At 38.2% G+C, this 17,812-nt stretch overlaps 1 protein-coding gene and 1 long non-coding RNA gene across 2 annotated transcripts in view; one reads left to right on the top strand and one right to left on the bottom strand.

The window, feature by feature from the left end:
- Positions 1–578: 578 nt before the first annotated feature.
- LOC140854052 (uncharacterized) lies at positions 579–4,224 on the top strand. Its single transcript, XR_012137182.1, has 4 exons — positions 579–899; positions 1,032–1,120; positions 3,248–3,425; positions 3,543–4,224. It is a non-coding gene; the product is annotated as an uncharacterized lncRNA (long non-coding RNA).
- Positions 4,225–6,874: 2,650 nt separating this feature from the next.
- The window catches only part of LOC105034909 (vacuole membrane protein KMS1-like), a 134,538-nt gene continuing 123,600 nt past the window's right edge, over positions 6,875–17,812 (bottom strand). The window contains exons 9-10 of the mRNA XM_073249529.1: positions 7,489–7,674; positions 6,875–7,328 (exon numbers count right to left, since the gene is read on the bottom strand). Of these exons, the coding sequence (XP_073105630.1) occupies positions 7,149–7,328; positions 7,489–7,674 (366 nt within the window). The 3' untranslated portion in view covers positions 6,875–7,148. The remainder of the gene's footprint in view (positions 7,329–7,488; positions 7,675–17,812) is intronic.

Below are 17,812 nucleotides of genomic sequence, written 5' to 3'. Positions count from 1 at the left end.
AGGGGGATATATATACCAAAAATCCTATTCACAAAATACTTAGATGTATTCTTAACTCTTCTATATGATTTTGTTGCATGATTAACTCTATACGGTCCTCGTTACCAAAAAATTTGATTCACGATCCTTCTAGCTGTTCTGTGGCACAATGTGCATGCCATTAGCATGAGTCCGACTTGAGCCGATTAGACATACATCCCCATGAGCATATGGGCACTGAATGGTAAATCCATGCCCTTAGTTATCGAAGGCCCATGTGTGGTGCACTCTCCCCTTGGTTGCCGCTAGAGAATAGAAGGACCACCATGGCATACCGACATTTCCTGCTTCAAGTTAACACGACTATATCCTTCATCCATCGGAAGACATATTGTTAGTGCACTACAGAAAAAAGGGAGAATAGCGATTTTTATTTGGTGACACTAGATGGAAGCGTTGTTAGTGCGTAAAATGATATTTTAAATTAATCAGTCAAATTTGGCTCTTAACGACAGTTATTAACGTTGTGAAATTTCTTAATTTTAACTACGTTTATAAGCGTCGTCGGAGTCCAACATTTCAAATTCGTCAGACTCCAATCCTCCGCGCGGACTCCAAGCCCCGTTTGGACTACCCCTGGCTTCCCCGAACTCTGCTCGGTTTTCCAAACCATCGACGCCATCCACCGCCATCTCCCCATTCCCAACCCACATCCCGCTCCTGCTCCTCCCCCATTTCTGGAACAGTCGAGGCCATCCATCGCCCTCTCCTCTTTCCCAACCCATCGAGGTCATCCACCACCCTTTCATCCTCTTAAAAGCGTCGACATTCACCTCCTCCTCTTCATCGACATTTAGAAAGCTCCGAAAGTCGAAGGAAAGCTGGGCCTGGATCTCTTCCTCTCTTTCCTCGAAAAATCGGTAAGAAGCCTCTCTACTTCTTCTTTATATCCATATCTCCTTCCTCTCCTTCGATTTCTCTTGTTTTCGATCTCCGATCTTTTAGCTACCTTTTATTTTTTTTCTGTTTTTATCTTTATTGATGAAATCTAGGGATTCGATCTGTGAATGAGTGAGATCCTGTTGTGTGAGTTCTCCGATTAGTTGCTACGGACTCAGAATTACTCCGATCTCTTGTTTTGGTGAGTTTTTTCTATTCTTCTATGGACTTAGAAGATTTATCTTGGATTGATGTTATTATTCTTCTTCCTTTGGTGTTCTTATGCCTGTTTACCTTTGTGGTAGCATCCGATTAGGGCTTTTGTGCTCTGATTCTTCAGTATGCTGAGAGTTCGTAGGGCATTTAGGCTATCGAAGCTTGTTTTGGTTTCTATTCTTGGCCGATTGAGTACTTTTTCATTGTTATATTTTATAGTTAACAATCAACAATTTTGGAACATATATGAGACTTCATATTTGAAACATACAGTAAAATTTATTTTGCTATACTCTTTGATTGTGTTTTATATTGACAACAGATTCAATATATGCCTTGATTTCTGAATTTCCATGAACCGAGGTTTCATTTGCTACTTTTAGATGGATATCTGTGGATTTCTATCCTGGTATTAGGAGCCATGCTTGTTTTCCATAAACTATCTTTATGCATTACATGGTTTTTAACAGGGGGTTCCCTCTTTGTAGAGAGCATAAACCATGCTTTTTCTGGCAACTTGATTAGATTACTAGGCTATTGGGTCTTTCATAATAGTTGTCATATGGCTTTTCCATTATAATCTTTCATGACTCTCACGTATGAGTGGTGTCTGTCAGCTATATTCAATCATTAATTGAGTGATTGAAAGTTTCAAGAGACCGCCAAGATGTCGGTCATATCTGGTTTGCTTCAGTAGTTACTTTGTCATGCCTCACTAATAATCTGTCTATGTTTTTGAGGGTTTCCTTAGATCTTGCTTTGTTGATGAAACCTAATTAAATTGGTCATCTGAATAAGGTTTCTAGGAATGCTTTCTTGAAATGAGGCATATTTTTCCCCTCGAAAATGTGCTTTCTGCTGAAAGATTACAAGTCAGAGTTTTCTTTTTTTTTTTTTTTTCTAGAAAAAGTAACTGCATATTTTTTAAATAATATCAGTCTTAAAATATTGTACCTTTTAGCAAGAGAATCTCAATTTTGTTTTTTTTTTTTATTCAAGTTTTCTTTAGTTATTTGTAGAATAAACTTCATTCAAATTTATCTGACCATATATAATACAAGGCATTCTATCCCTGGCATTCTAACCTGTTGGTAGACCATGCACGAGGATGCATAAAATGACATTTTATAACCAGGACTTACCTGATCCTTTAGTGACTAACATGAGTTTTTTTTTTTTCCCAACAGTATGAGTTCGTTTTTCATGATGTATGCTTCCTTTTATGATAGTCATTTTGCACTCTATCATTCTACTATTTTCTTATTTTGTATTTGAAACAGAGGAAGTTTCTGTCTTATCTATTTGTTATCTCACCCTCTAAAAGGATATGATGGCTAAATAAAAGGTTTGAGTAAGAAAACTTATTGGTGGTGACTAGGTCTAGTTGGGGCAAATGGTAGGGGGCCCTTGTCCTTGCTCAAGTTGTAGCACTGTGGCTTTCACAACCTCTTCGACAGCAAGTTTTTCATGCACATGCATGATGTTGGGTTGAAAGAGAAGGCATGGGCTGCATTCTAAGTTGGAATGCTAACCTAGACTTTTCCCAATATTTCATATACAGTCCCAATGACCATCTAATCGCTCTCATGTTTTCTTCGCTGATAATTCCTTCAAGCTGATCCTTCTGGTCTACAAGATTTTGTGTTCTTTGCCTTCTTAGTTTTCTTTTATTGAACTTTTGGTACTGAAGTAGGATTCTGAAATTAATTCTGCTGTCTACTTTGATATTATTGCTGAATTCATCATTCCTTCATGGTCTGTGGATGTACTGGACAATCTTCGAAAGTAATTTTTCTGTGAGTTGTTCTTTCTTGTCACATGATTAGTTGGTTTCCATCTTCAGAGAAATAATGCATGTCTTTAAGAACATGAGTCATATTGCTAAGATACCAGAAAGTTCAAGTAAGTATTTTATTTCGATTGTTCGGTTACGTACTATTGTTTTATAACTGCATAATCAGTTCCTTTGCATTAGTTAATGGCATGTTTGGTTCCAAATTGTATTTCTGTTCTATGATGGCATTCATGTATGCATTCCTTACTGTAAGTATGCTATTAAATGCATGCCTTTACTATAATTTGTATTAATTCATATTGTAATCAATATGTGCAGGTTAGATACGTTATGCCTCATAGACGTTTCAGAGGTGTAGAGTTTCAGCATTCCCAGGCCAGATCTTCTAGTCAGTTTGATGGCCCTCAGTAGTCTCAGCAGCATGATGCGCTGCAGCATGAGTCTCCTACTGATGACCAAGATGATGAGCCTGTTATAGGTGACTTGCAGATTCAGGGTAAATTAAATGAACAAATCCTGTACTTATTTCATTTTAATATTTTATTTCAAATTTTTTTCATGTGATGCATATTTAATAATTTTGATTAACTTTTATTTTTATATTTTTTTGTAGACAATCAGGGTTGAGTGAAGGCGAGATGGGGACCGACACGAGCTAGGGACATATGGCAGCTCAATGAGGGTGAGAGAATCATCATGACATGTAATGAGGAAATGGGTTTTATCATTTGTTGTGATGCATAGGTTGGATTTTATCATTTGTTGTTGGATTGTTATTTTGCTGTTGATTAAGTCTCAGTGGTTGCTGATATTCTGTGATGTGATGTTGCAAGATCCTTTTTTTGTAATTTTTTTTGATGTCTCTATTAAACCCCTCATTCGCCCCCGAATCCTCCAATCTCTCTCTCTCTCTCTCTCTCTCTCTTTGTGGATCTTGAACTCTAGCAATGGCGGGAGCCTCATCGGAGACTAACCCTCCGAGGGTGCAGAAGAGGGTGGATATCTTTGTCGGATACAATGTTTTTTTTCTCTTTGAAATAGTTGCTTACCTTTGGGTAAGCAACTGTAGAATCTATTGTGAGTTGTTAGCATTCATGCCTTTCATTTGGATGGTATTAATGATAGTAATCCACATGTTATGTGGCATCTCAGTTATTTTCCAAAAGATCCTGCAACAATATCCTGTATCACAAGCTCATTCTGTTATACCTTGTCTACTCAATCTGGTTTTGTGATTGCTGTGCACAATATATTATTCAGTATCTATGCCATGTCCAGAATTTGGCAGCAACATGGCAGCCACTCTCATGTGATGAGTTTTGATGAGTTTTAAGCTTCAATTGTTTATGTTGGAGATTTTCTGTCTCAATTTTAAGTTCAACTTATAGGTGTCTTTCTTGGTTGAATGGCATTTGGTGCATTAAATGGAATTCTGACTGGTGGATTGGCCTTGCTTGCTATATATTTGGCACCACATTGCATAACTAATATGTGAAACTAGAGAATCTAGCCAATGACTTTCCCTGTCAAATAATAAATTTGATGTTCAAGGACCGCTGCAGGACATATATGCACACATTTTTGTCTACCACTGCTATCTGCAGTTTATTAGTTTCATGCAATTCAATTTTAATTTTTATATCGTGAAGAGCAGTATGTAATCGCTGCGTCCAGATGCCAAATAGCTTGTCAGGGTGTGTATGGATTTTTAATTATTTGAAAATCCGTGTGATTTCTTTGACAGCTTCCAGGAGTAAAAACAGAGGAAAAAACTAGGAAGCAGGGTGGTTTCCTTCATTCTCTGGCATGAAATAAATTTATTCAGCTTAAGTACCCTCTCTTATTGATATTCTTATACTCCTAGGCATGTATTTCTTAGAATCTTATTGTGAGCTACCTTTTTTTTGACCTTCATTGATAATAAGGACAAGATTCATGAACTACAGGCAAGAATTGACAGGTAATTTGAGAGGATTCTTTTTTTAATTTAATATTACAAATATATACCATGGAAGGAACCTTACATATATATAACTGAATCTTTATATTGACAATTAAGAATTGCGCTCTCTCTCTCTCTCTCTCTCTCTCTCTCACACGCACGCACAACACACGCACACGCAAAGCAAAGCTTTCAAAAATGTTCTCATCTGCAGTCCAAAGAGCTTTCTAGTACAATGTAAAGAATTTCTGGAGATCAACATAACTAGATCTTCCTTTTAATATTTCTAATTATTGTAAGTAGTTAAACAGCATTGTGAGGTCATGATGGATTCATATTATATCAGGGGATGGTTTACATATGAAGTGGTTGGGCTGCATACTGTTTACATTTTTCTTAAGTCTTTTATACTTCAATTTTTTGCTTTTTGTTTTTGAGTTAAGTTTCATATCATGCGCCATGGTTTTGAAATTAGTCCTGGTTTCTGACATGATAATTTACATCTTAGACTCGGTTTTGAATATTCTTGGGGCTAAATAATGGGTTCTAGAATTGGCAAGAAACGTTATTCATATGTGGTGGTAATTTTTCTCTGGTTTATTAATGCTGTGGTTGACATGCCGTGGAAGAAGTAACAAAAATTGGTGTTACAGCGCTGTCGAACCTGAAAAAACTCAAGAAGATGAAGCAGGAGATTCAATGGCTTCCATAGAATCACCTCTGTCACTAAAGGTAGAGAAAACCACTAATGGAGAGATACCGCAAGGTGAACAGGATGGGAAGACCTTGAACTTAGAAGATGTGCCAGTTGAATGTCAGAATCAACAGGATGCTAAGAGGATCATTGATGATCTCAGAAATAAAATTGAACAACTAAAAGCTGCAAATTTCAAACTGCAAAATGACATTGATGAGCGTTCTATAACACTCAGAAATACAAATCAGGAGGTGGACAGTTGCAATGAGGCACTGAAATCTAAAGAAGGGGCAGATAAATATACAAGTCCTGCATATGGCTTGCAGACTTTATCAGCGCAGAATGTGCTACATGACACAGAAGAAACTGAAAGCCTAATTAGTCAACCAGTGAGCCCACTCCCTGAGCAGCAGGATCAAAGCCAGTTGGAAGCACAGAAGTTAGAACTTGAGAAAACCAGGAATGATGATTCTGAAGTCCACGAAGGGAGAGTTGGTGATTTAGTGGCTTCTGGTGACATATGTCAATCAGAAGAGGCAGAGAAAACCACAGACAAATTTTATTGTGAGCTAATGATCCTAGTTATATGCTGAGATAGATTGTCCACATTATTATGGCATTGCATGGTGTATGAAGCTGTTTTTTTTTTTTTTTTCCTGCAAATTGGCTTTTAACAACGCTTATAAGCATCGTCAGAGACCAATAACCTAACGACACTTATAAGCATCGTCGGAGACCAAAAAACCTGACAACTCTTATAAGCATCGTCGGAGATAACGACTCTTCTAAGCATCGTCGGAGACCATTACTTTGCCACCCCTGTAAGCACCGCTGTTTAGCAATGCTTTTTAATGTCGAGAAAGACCAAAAATAGCATCGGCATTTTTTCATTTTTCTGTAGTGGTGGTTCAATTCTCAGTAGTGCATGTGGGGCATTACGAATAACCAAGAGGGTCACGCATTATGGGTGATCATGAGGTGGGACGAGGAAATAGCCTGGATGATACAGAGATCAAGAGGTACATTCAATTTGTGGCCTACAAAAGATAAAGCCAGTTAATGGGACCTGCAACAAAAATAAAGGTCTGGAGTTAAAAGGCCAAAGCCAACATAAGCAAACTCTAAATAACAACAAACAATCACATGCATGGCAGATGCTTCACCGTAACACTGCACACCTAGAGCAACAGCCTTGGATCTTCATACATTCTGCTTTTTCAGCATAGAAAAATATATTGTATGTAAAACTCTCATTTATCATTTTTTTATTATGGAAGTTATGAGCAGTAGCTAGGGCTCTGTAATTATTAAATGATCCGCAAATCAAATTGTTCTTCGACATTTCTTCCAAGCAAACTCTAAATAACTAAGAGGACCATGCAATGCACAATGTGCCCTCCATAGGCAGGAGAATAAATAGAACCTGCCTCCACCATAACAACCATTTTCAGTTCTCATTCACCATACACGGCATGGGGGGGATCTGTAGAAACATTGAGCTCTGAGGACAAGCAACTAGCAATGCAGCTAATTGCTTCTACCAGAGTTTGCTCAGCTGGGAAGCAAACAGCAACCAATAATCACGTGCTTGACTCTGTTTTGGACTTTGATGCCAATAGATTCTTTGTCAATTCTGAGTCCTGCTGTTTCTTGAGATATCCTTGTGCTGTGGCTGTCACTATCTCGACAAAGAAGTTCATTAGCATAAGCCATATCAAAGGATTCCAGATCAAACTAAAGGACGGGTTCCATCGCTTTGCCTGAAGACGAGACAAATTCAAATTATGCTGCTACTAATGGAAAATTGGCAAGCATAAAGTTCACCATTTGGACGAAAAAATATGATTATGAAACCAGGAGTCATTGGCAGGATGAATATGAGTTTAAAACAACAATGCCCAGAGCCTGGAGGTTGCCTACCATTTTGTCTGACAGAGCTGGAGATGGAACTGGAGGTGACAAATACTTTCCCTGAATAATTTGTAGTTTTCCAACTACATTGGGCAGCACAGAAGAGAAGCCAGGGATGAGACCAAGCACCCAAATTAACTCATTTTCCACCAATTCCAAAAGCTGATTTTTGCACATAGCGATGAAAAAAAAACTCTGTAACAACATCAGCAAAAAGGGTCATTGCAATTGGCAAGACGGACTTCCAGAACAGCTAAATATAGGTCCATAAAAATTATATATCTTTACTCCTAGCCAATGCTAAATCAGAATTCAATCATACACCATCCCTTTTTTAGGTGATAGAACTCTTCTTTTAGTGCCCTTGCTTTTCATGTTGTCAGCAACTAAATCAGCAAATTACATATTGTTCATGCCTCTTTAGTGCTGCCAAAAAATCAGGCACCTTAATAACTGTGATACCCCAACTCTATCCACACACATCTTAAAGCAAGTTAAAAAAAAAAAGGGAGGGGGCCAGCACGTGCTCTGCACGTGCTGGGAGAGATGGGATCAGCGTAGAGATGGGAAGCTGGTGAAGAACTCCCGAGTTCTTCTCTAATAGGATTTTCTAAAAATCTTAGGAAAAGAAATTTGATTAGAACACTAATTCTTTCCCCTAAGAGATCTATTTAAAGGCCCTAATCCCTTTAGTTTTTCTCATTGAAAAATCTCCAAAGAAATCACCGTTTAATCCTTTTTCTTTCTGTTCTTCCTGGTGGATAATCTTCTTTTGGCCGTCACAAATCAGAACAATTCCCATCGAAGATCAGGTAAATCTTTCTATCATCTTCTCTCAATCTCTTATGGGTTTTAATCTTGAATTTTTTGCCAAATTTTTCCATCAAAATCCCTTGATAATTTTTGTTTTCCCGAATCCCCTGTTTTGAGTTCAAAGCTTGATTTTTTGGTGCCTGTGCCGCCACTGATCACCGGAACTAGTTGGTAGGGCGTCGCTGGGGACTGCCCCACCGATCGGAGTGATGATTGGTTGGGGGGGAGGATATCCTCATCGGGAACAAGGGGAGCAAGAGCTCCCCTGTTCCGTTAAAGAAAAGGAGAGAGAGACGCGGGTTCCCTCTCCTGTGAAAGAAGAAAAATAAATAAATAAATAAATAACTAAAAATAAATATGAGAGACAGTTTGTCTCTCTTCTCTCTCTTTTTAGTCTGAATCCTTACTTTCTTTCTCTAAAATATTGAATTTTCTCTCTCTACTTTTTTCTCTAAAATTTTTTCTCTCTAGATTATTTCTCTCTCTTGATGGATTTCTCTCTCTCAAAATTATCTTTCTAAGATTAGCATAGTAAAAGACTTTCTTTTGATGATTTTGATCGAGTTTAGTAAAGAGTCCGATCCTAAATGAAGTTTTGATTTAAGATTTGTTTAGATTTAATTTTGAATTAGAATTAATGTAAGAATATAATTTTGAATAATAGGCACTGAAGAATTTTCTAAGGTTAATCGATTTATTCATTTAGTGGTCTGTGAAAAGTAAGTAATGAATCATCTTCTCGAGATATTTCATATTTATTTTAAAAATAAATAATTATTCTTAGAATTATGCATGATTTATGAAATTATATTTTGAATAAAAAATGATTCTGAAATACTATGGTTTATTGATTATGCATATGTTCAGTGAAAATTATGATATGTTATAATACAAAGTATTTTGATACAGGTCGAATTTATGCTCTCAGCCTCACTATGTTTCAGTAGATCCCGTCAATAGGAATTATACGTTGGTACTCAATGGACCCTACCAGTGGAGGTTGTACGCTGGTATTTAGTGGATCTTGTCAGTGGGGATTGTGCGTTGGTATTCAGTGGACCCTGTCAGTGAGGGTTGTGCACTGGTATTCAATGGACTCTACCAGTAGAAGTTAAACGTTAGTCATAGTTAAGGCTGTTGAGTTATGAGTGTTTTGATTTGAATCGAATTTATGATTATATTATATTTAAATATTTAAAAAAATTAGATTTATATTGAATTAGTATGAAATATATTTTTATGTTTATTCATTGCATTGTTCTTGAAAATTATATAATTATCTGAAATGTCTAGTTGAGATATTTGTTATTTACTGGGCTGTCTAGCTCATTATTTTTTTTTATTTTTTTCAGATTCAGATAATTAATTTTGAGCGTGGGTAATAATGTTGGGACAGAACTTTTAGAGATGAGATTTAATATTGTCAACTTCATTGAACTTAGATCTATTATTTTATTTTTAGTGAAATTTTATTGGATGTAAGGTATTTAATTTAATTATTTAAATTAAAATTGAATAATAATTATTTAAATTTTATTCTGGTGTTATGCATTGATATCGTGATGATCATGCCTTGGATGCTTGTGGAGAGAGTTCTTCATAAGTATGCGATGGTTGCCATGACCTCGGACTCGCGAACTCAGGTCAGGGGCGTGATAATTAATATGGTATCAGAGTATAAGTAGATAAATTATGACACAGAATTAGACATAATATGAGTGTAGATGGGTAGACATCAGGAATATTGGGACGTTAAAATATGAGTATCATAACAAACCCCTCCTAACAAGTAGATAAATGAATCTAATAAGGTTTTACTACTACAGAGATTATTATGCCTCCCCATCGAATAACAAGAATTACTTAAGGGACTGCAAGAGAGACATCGCAACCACGGGGTGGTAGCACTCTCCATCTAATTAGTGGCACCCCTCAAGAGGAGGGAGTCATCGATCCTATTGAGAGTACTTCAAGAGTATGTCACGAACTAGACATAGCTCAGTTAATGCAGATCCTAATTGGGATGGTGCAGACGCAACAACAAATATAGCAGCAAATGCTTGAACAACAGCAGATACAACGAGATGCACAACAACATTAGCATCTACCACGACATGCAGAGCAGTCAGTGCAACGGAACAACATTTCAGAATTTAAAAAGCTAGCTCCTCCAGTTTTCAAGGAGACTACTGAACATTTGGAAGCTGACAACTAGATAATAGAGATGGAGAAAGCCTTCGCTGTCCAAGAGTGCCATGATGAAAAAAAGATTCGATATGTAGTTTATTTACTACAAGGAGAAGCATACAACTGGTGTCAGCGACTATAGCATAAGTATGAACAAGATAATGAAATACTTACCTGGGAGAGATTTTATATTGCATTCTACGATCAGTATTTTTTTCGAAGTATAAGGATCCAGAAAGAGCAAGAGTTTATTTATCTGAAGCAAAGGGATATGAGTGTGACTGAATATGAAGCAAAATTTATAGAGTTAACTAAATTTGCTTCGAGATTAGTGGATGGGGAGCAAGAACGAGTTCATAAATTTGAGATGGAATTGAGAACTGAAATTCAAAAATAAATGGTACCATATGAATTGACTACTTATGCGGATGTAGTAAATAAAGCTTTGATAATTGAAAGAGAAGTCAATGGAGAACGTGTGGAAAGAGAAAGGAAGCAAAGAAAGAGAGTGAGATCAAATGATACACAAGGATAGAATAATAAAAATATCAAAAGTTCAGTTAAGGGAGTAACAGATAATAAGACTCAACAGACTGATGGTGAGCGGTGCTCCAGATGTGGTAGAAATCATCCGGACAAGGATTGCCATTGGAATATAGGTGCTTGTTTCAAATATGGTCAGATGAATCATAAAATTGCTAATTGTCCGCTAAGCATTAAAAATCAATTTGACCAAAGAACTTATGAAGGACAAAACAAGAGTGGTGGATAGATTTCTAAAATCCAGAGAAGAGTTTTTGCACTTCCTCAATAGCATGCACAGGCTTCCCCTGCAATAGTGACAGGTAAGAAAAATTTTGAGGATGAAATTTTTTTTAAGAGGAAAGAATGTGATACCCCAACTCCATCCACACACATCTTAAAACAAGTTAAAAAAAAAAAGAGGCCAGCACGTGCTCTGCACGTGTTGGGAAAGATGGGATCAGTATAGAGATGGGAAGCTAGTGAAGAACTCTCGAGTTGTTCTCTGATAGGATTTCCTAAAAATCTTAGGAAAAGAAATTTGATTAGAATACTAATTCTTTCCCCTAAGAGATTTATTTAAAGGCCCTAATCTCTTTAGTTTTTCTCATCAAAAAATCTCCAAAGAAATCACCGTTTAATAATCCTTTTTCTTTCTGTTCTTCCCGATGGATAATCTTCTTTTGGCCACCACAAATCAGAACAATTTCCATCGAAGATCAAGTAAATCTTTCTATCATCTTCTCTCAATCTCCTATGAGTTTTAATCTTGAATTTTTTGCCAAATTTTTCTGTCAAAATCCCTTGATAATTTCTATTTTTTTGAATCCCCTGTTTTGAGTTTGAAGCTTGATTTTTCGGTGCCTGTGCTGCCACCAATCACTGGAACTAGTTGGCAGGGCATCGTCGGGGACTACCCCATCAGTTAGAGTGATGGTTGGCCGAGGGGGAGGATATCCTCATCGGGAACAAGGGGGAGCAATGAAGGAAAAAATTCAGTGCAGGGGTAAAATGATAATTTTAAAATTTTTTCAAAATTATGATTTTACAGTGAAAAAATATTAATTAATCTAATTAATTAATATAAATTTATCCTACACTAGAATCTAAATATGATATATAGCATGCATTCATTTAAATTTGAAATTCAAATTCGAACAGTAAACACTTTACTGTAATGTGTTCAGAACACAATACCTTTGTGCGGGTAGTAGATCGCCGTAATCTGATCACCGTTGGGAGAGTCTGATCATCATGATATAGTCACACAATGTGTCTGACCTCTGTGGATCATCCACATGAAGCTCCCGATCTGATCGACTCCTCACGAGTGCTAGCTCGTTGTAGAGCCCTTTTGACGGCCGATACTGATTGAACTCCTTCGATCGATGTCTGTCGATTCTTTGGATGCTCTGGATCGTCAACAGACGTGCTTGAGAGAATGTTGAAGATCTCCCTGAAATTTTGTAGACTCACGATACTCGTAGCTCACTTTCTCACTTCCCGAACCTCAGGCTAAAACTCTAGGGAACTCACCAGAAACCTCGCACCCACTTTTCTTTCTTTTTCTCTTGAAAGGATATGGACTTTCTTCTCATGCATAAGACTTCCTCATGCCCCAAAATTTTTCTCCAAAAAATCTTCTTCTTCCACGCCCCATTCTTCTCCTCCTTTTATAACAACGTCAAACGTCTTATCCAAAAGAAAGGATAAAGATGAGTAATTACACATTTGAATTCAAATCAAATTTTGAATTCAAATGGACACCAACTCATCCCTTATCCACTAAAGGCATGAGGCGTGATTTAAATTATGCATGGAGTGATTTCATGAGAAATATTTTTCTCATGTAATAAATGGGGCATTAAAAAAGGGATAAGTCGCAAAGATTGATTGCCCATTCAAATTCAAACTTTATTTTGAATTTGAATGGCCAACCAATCATCCTTATCCATTCAATTGGCACATTAAAGTGGGGCGTGGAGAGGGCTTGGCATGAGAAAAAAATTTATGAGAAGTTCCTTCTCATGAATTCAAATGGGTGCAATGGAAGTGAGGTGGCGCATGGAGATTGGGTCAAGGTGGTTTCATTATTTAAACCAACCTAGTTGAACCAAATAAGTTAGGTCCAATTAGACTAATTTAAATCCAACTTAATTAGGCTTCATTAGGCTCAATAAAATCCTAATCAAATCAGAAATTGACTAAGCCCAACCCTTGATCAAATCAGGGACCAAACCATCTCGACGATTAGGTCAACTCTTAACCTAATCGGGTCAAACCCAACTGAATCCAATTCAATTGGACTTGATCCAAAAATAATTACTCAATCGAATTGAGTTAATTAGAAATTAAATCACTAATAAAATCTCTCATAAATATTTTATGCAAATTCGATGGGCAATCGGGTATCAGAATTCATCGATATGTAACCCTGATCGAAAAGTCCCAACCAGTGGGACTCTTGACCCCGGTACCCATAATGTGTGGAACTCGTGATCAGAGAATTCTGATTCTCGATCACTGAGTTCCAAATATGTAGGATTCTACACCAGCCATCAGATCAGATAGGAACCTCTAATGTGTGTGACCCCGCAGGTTCGAACCTAAGTCGGTAGCACAGGAACTAATTCCTGTACTAATCGAAGTGACCATCTAACAATGGTACCCGACATCCGGATAGGTCGAAAAGTCATAATCGCAACACTCAAAACCTACATGAATATGGTTACTGTATAATTTATCCTTTTGACCCCTGTGTTTAGGATGACTCAGGGTTAAATTGTCAACCCTGATCAGATCATCCGAATCGTGCTCAACTCAAACAGTCCTATGACTCCTCACAAGGACTATCCTGGCCAAGATTTTGCTAAATTGAAACACGACTGTACACAGCTCCTAAACTAGAGTGGTCAATCCCATCTTGACACACGCACCGACAAGTCAAGTACTTAACTACACCCAGCAGCCTTCCATCACTGAATTAAAAATTTAGGTAGTCTAGTGCCTAAGTGCAGTGAGTTGCTTGCAAGTCACCATGGCGGTCTCAGATCGGAGGGATATTTATACCCATATTCCATCGGAGTAAATCTTGACAGCAGAAATAGCTCCGGAGTTGGTCATGTTCAGTGCAGATGTACCCTTACATCTCACCTGTATGCCATACCAGTATCTCCACACTCATTAGTTAAGAGGACAACCAACCTATATGGCACACAATGACCTATACTTGATAAACGTTGTCGTCCTTAGTAACAACATATCATTTGGTTGCGAACAGATTTAAGGACTAAACGATAAATCCTCCTTTGTCGAGTCTAAATAGTCCTAAGGACTTCACCACAACATAGGAGTTCATTAGAAGATGAAATATTTTGTGATGAAAAATATCAAAATAATTTTTATTAATTCATAATTTATGTATAAATATAAAAATGAGCACAACCGTCACCAGACTGACGATTGGCGTTGGGATACTATTCCCAACAATCTCCCACTTGGCCTAAAGCCAATCGGTGTAGTATCTAATACCCATCTTCGACTTGTAGTTGTCGAACTCCTTCACCGCAATAGCTTTAGTGAATGGGTCAGCCAGGTTCTCCTTTCCGTCGATCTTCTGAAGATCGACGTCACCTCGATCCACAATTTCTCAGATGAGATGGTAGCGGCGCAGAATATGCTTCGTCCGCTGGTGTGCCTTTGGTTTCTTCACCTGAGCAATGGCTCCAGAGCTGTCACAGTAAAGCAGAACTGAACCAACAAGGGAGGGTACTACTTCGAGCTCGATGATGAATTTTCTCAGCCACACCACTTCTTTGGCAGCATCTGATGCAGCGACATACTCCGCCTCACAAATTGAATCAGCCACTGTGTGCTGCTTAAAATTTTTTCAGCAAATAGCCCCACCATTAAGGGTAAAAATAAATCCCGACACACTTTTACTGTCATCGTGATCAGACTGGAAACTAGAGTCTGTAAACCTTATAAGTCTCAAGTCTGATTCACCATAAACAAGCCACTGGTCCTTAGTATTTCTTAAATACTTTAGGATGGTTTTAACAACCTTCCAGTGATTCTCCCCTGGATCAGATTGGTATCTACTCACTACCCCTAGTGAGTATGCCACATCTGATCGTGTACATGTCATGGCGTACATGATAGATCCCACTGTCGAAGCATATGGAATCCTACCCATACGCTCTCTCTCTTGAGGTATTGTCGGACAATCTCTCTTCGAGAGAGAAATTCCATGGCCTATCGGAAGATAGCCTTTCTTGGAATTCTCCATGCTGAACCTCTTCAGCATAGTATCAATGTACGTGGACTGAGATAAACCAAGCAACTTTTTAGATCTATCCCTATAGATCCTCATCCCTAGGATGTAGGAAGCTTCTCCCAGATCCTTCATGGAGAACTGTGACGACAGTCAAATCTTTATTCCCTGTAATGCAGGGACATCATTCTCGATTAAGAGAATGTCATCCACATACAATACAAGAAATACTACTACTGGACCATTAGCCCACTTATAAATGTAGGGCTCTTCTCCATTCTTAACGAAGCCATACGTCTTGATCGTCTTATCAAAACGTATGTTCCAACTCCGTGATGCCTGCTTAAGTCCATAAATGGACCTCTATAGCCTGCACACCTTAGACTCATCTGTGGATGTGAATCCTTCAGGTTGTATCATATACACCTCTTCATCCAGCTCTCCGTTTAGGAAAGCTATCTTCACATCCATCTGCCAGATTTCATAGTCCAGATGAGCAGCTATCACAAGCATAATCCGAATGGATTTGAGCATTGCCACAGGAGAAAACATCTCGTCATAGTCTATACCATAATGTTGACGATATCCCTTGGCAACCAGACGGGCTTTATAGGTTTTCACCTTTCTGTCTGCGCCTCTCTTCCTCTTGAAGACCCATTTACACCCTATGGGTTTTACTCCTTCGGATGGGTCAACCAATGTCCACACATCGTTGACCTTCATGGACTCCATTTCGGATTTCATGGCCTCTAGCCATTTCTCAGAGTCGGGTCTCTGCATTGCATCCATGTAGGTGATTGGATCCTCATCATTTTCATCAAGTTCGATAGGATCATCATCCCGGACCAAGAAATCATAGTATCTGTCTGGTTGATGTGGTACTCTACCAGATCGCCTTAAGGGTGTTTGAACAATGGGCTCCGGATCTGATCTAACCAAATCCGATTCAGGTTCAGTAACTTGTGTTGGTTTTTCCATCTGCCGAACTTCATCAAGTTTGATCTTAGAGGCAACAGTCCCTTTACCAAGGAACTCTTTTTCCAAAAAGATTGCCTTAAGGCTGACAAATACTTTTTGCTCATCAGCTAGGTAGAAGTAATACCCTTTGGTCTCTTTTGGGTACCCTATAAAATTATATTTGTCAGACCTAGGTCCAAGCTTGTCCGTAATTAAATATTTAACATATGCCGGACACCCCCAAACCCTAAGGTGCAAGAGTACTGGCTTACGTCCTATCCATATCTCATATGGCATTTTGGTTACAGATTTACTCGAAACTCTATTTAGAAGGTAACAAGCCGATTCAAGCGCATATCCCCAGAAGGAGATCGGCAGACCAGCAAACCCCATCATGGATCGAACCATGTCTAACAAGGTCCGATTCCTCCTTTCAGATACACCATTATGTTGTGGTGTTCCAGGAGGAGTCTACTGAAAGAGAATCCCATTCTCCCCAAGATATGTCAGAAAATCATTTGAAAGATATTCACCTCCTTGATCAGATCGAAGAGTTTTAATACACTTCTCAATTTATTTTTCTACCTCATTTCGGAATAGTTTGAACATTTCAAACGACTCCGATTTATGCTTCATTAAATAGACATACCCATACCTCGATAGGTCGTCTGTGAAGGTTATGAAGTAGAAATATCCACCTCTTGCACTTGAGCTCATGGGTCCACATACAACAAAATGTACCAGATCCAAGAGTTCACTAGCTCGCTCACCTTTTCCAGTAAAAGATGATTTGGTCATTTTACCAAGAAGACAGGACTCACAGGTTGGAAGTGATTCACAATCACCTACTTCAAGAATTTCTTCTTGAGCCAATCTGTTTATCCTGTTCTTATTGATATGACCTAGCCTACAGTGCCAAAGGTAGACTTCTGACACATTATCTATTCTAGGATGTTTACCGGAGGTTTGAACCACATTAACAGGTTGTGATAGAAAGTAAATTCTATTATTAAGTTATCCAACAAACATTGTAACACCATTCAAAATGATATTGCAAACATTTTTTTTTATTAAAAATTGATAACCATTCATGGCCAAAAGGCCTACAGAAATAATATTTAATAAAAAGCTTGGACAATAGTGACATTCACTCAGAATTACGTTTCGAAAATTGATTACAAGGTTCATGATTCCTAATGCTAGAACTGAAACTTTGTTTCTATCTCCAACGTTCAGGAATCTCTCACCTTCATCAAATCTCCTACTGACCTGCAGACCCTGCATCGAATTGCAAATATGATAAGGGCTTCCGGTATCCAATACCCAGGCAGTAGTATCATAAATGGAAAAGTTGCAAGGTGTTATCATATAAATACCTTGCTTCTTCTTCGGCCTGTTTGGGTCCAGGGAGGCAATGTATAGAGGACAGTTCCTCTTCCAGTGCCCCTGCTTCTTGCAAAAGAAGCACTCCGCCTGGCTCTGGTCGGGCTTGCGCTTCTTGGTTTGACCCTGTGCAGACGTCCCAGCATGCAGCTGCACCTTCTTATTCTTCTTCTTCTTGTTCTTCTTCTTCTCTTTCTT

This window comes from Elaeis guineensis, chromosome 15, assembly GCF_000442705.2.
Source record: "Elaeis guineensis isolate ETL-2024a chromosome 15, EG11, whole genome shotgun sequence".
In the NCBI taxonomy this organism is placed as follows: domain Eukaryota; kingdom Viridiplantae; phylum Streptophyta; class Magnoliopsida; order Arecales; family Arecaceae; genus Elaeis; species Elaeis guineensis.
This window is presented reverse-complemented; position numbering and strand designations above follow the sequence as displayed.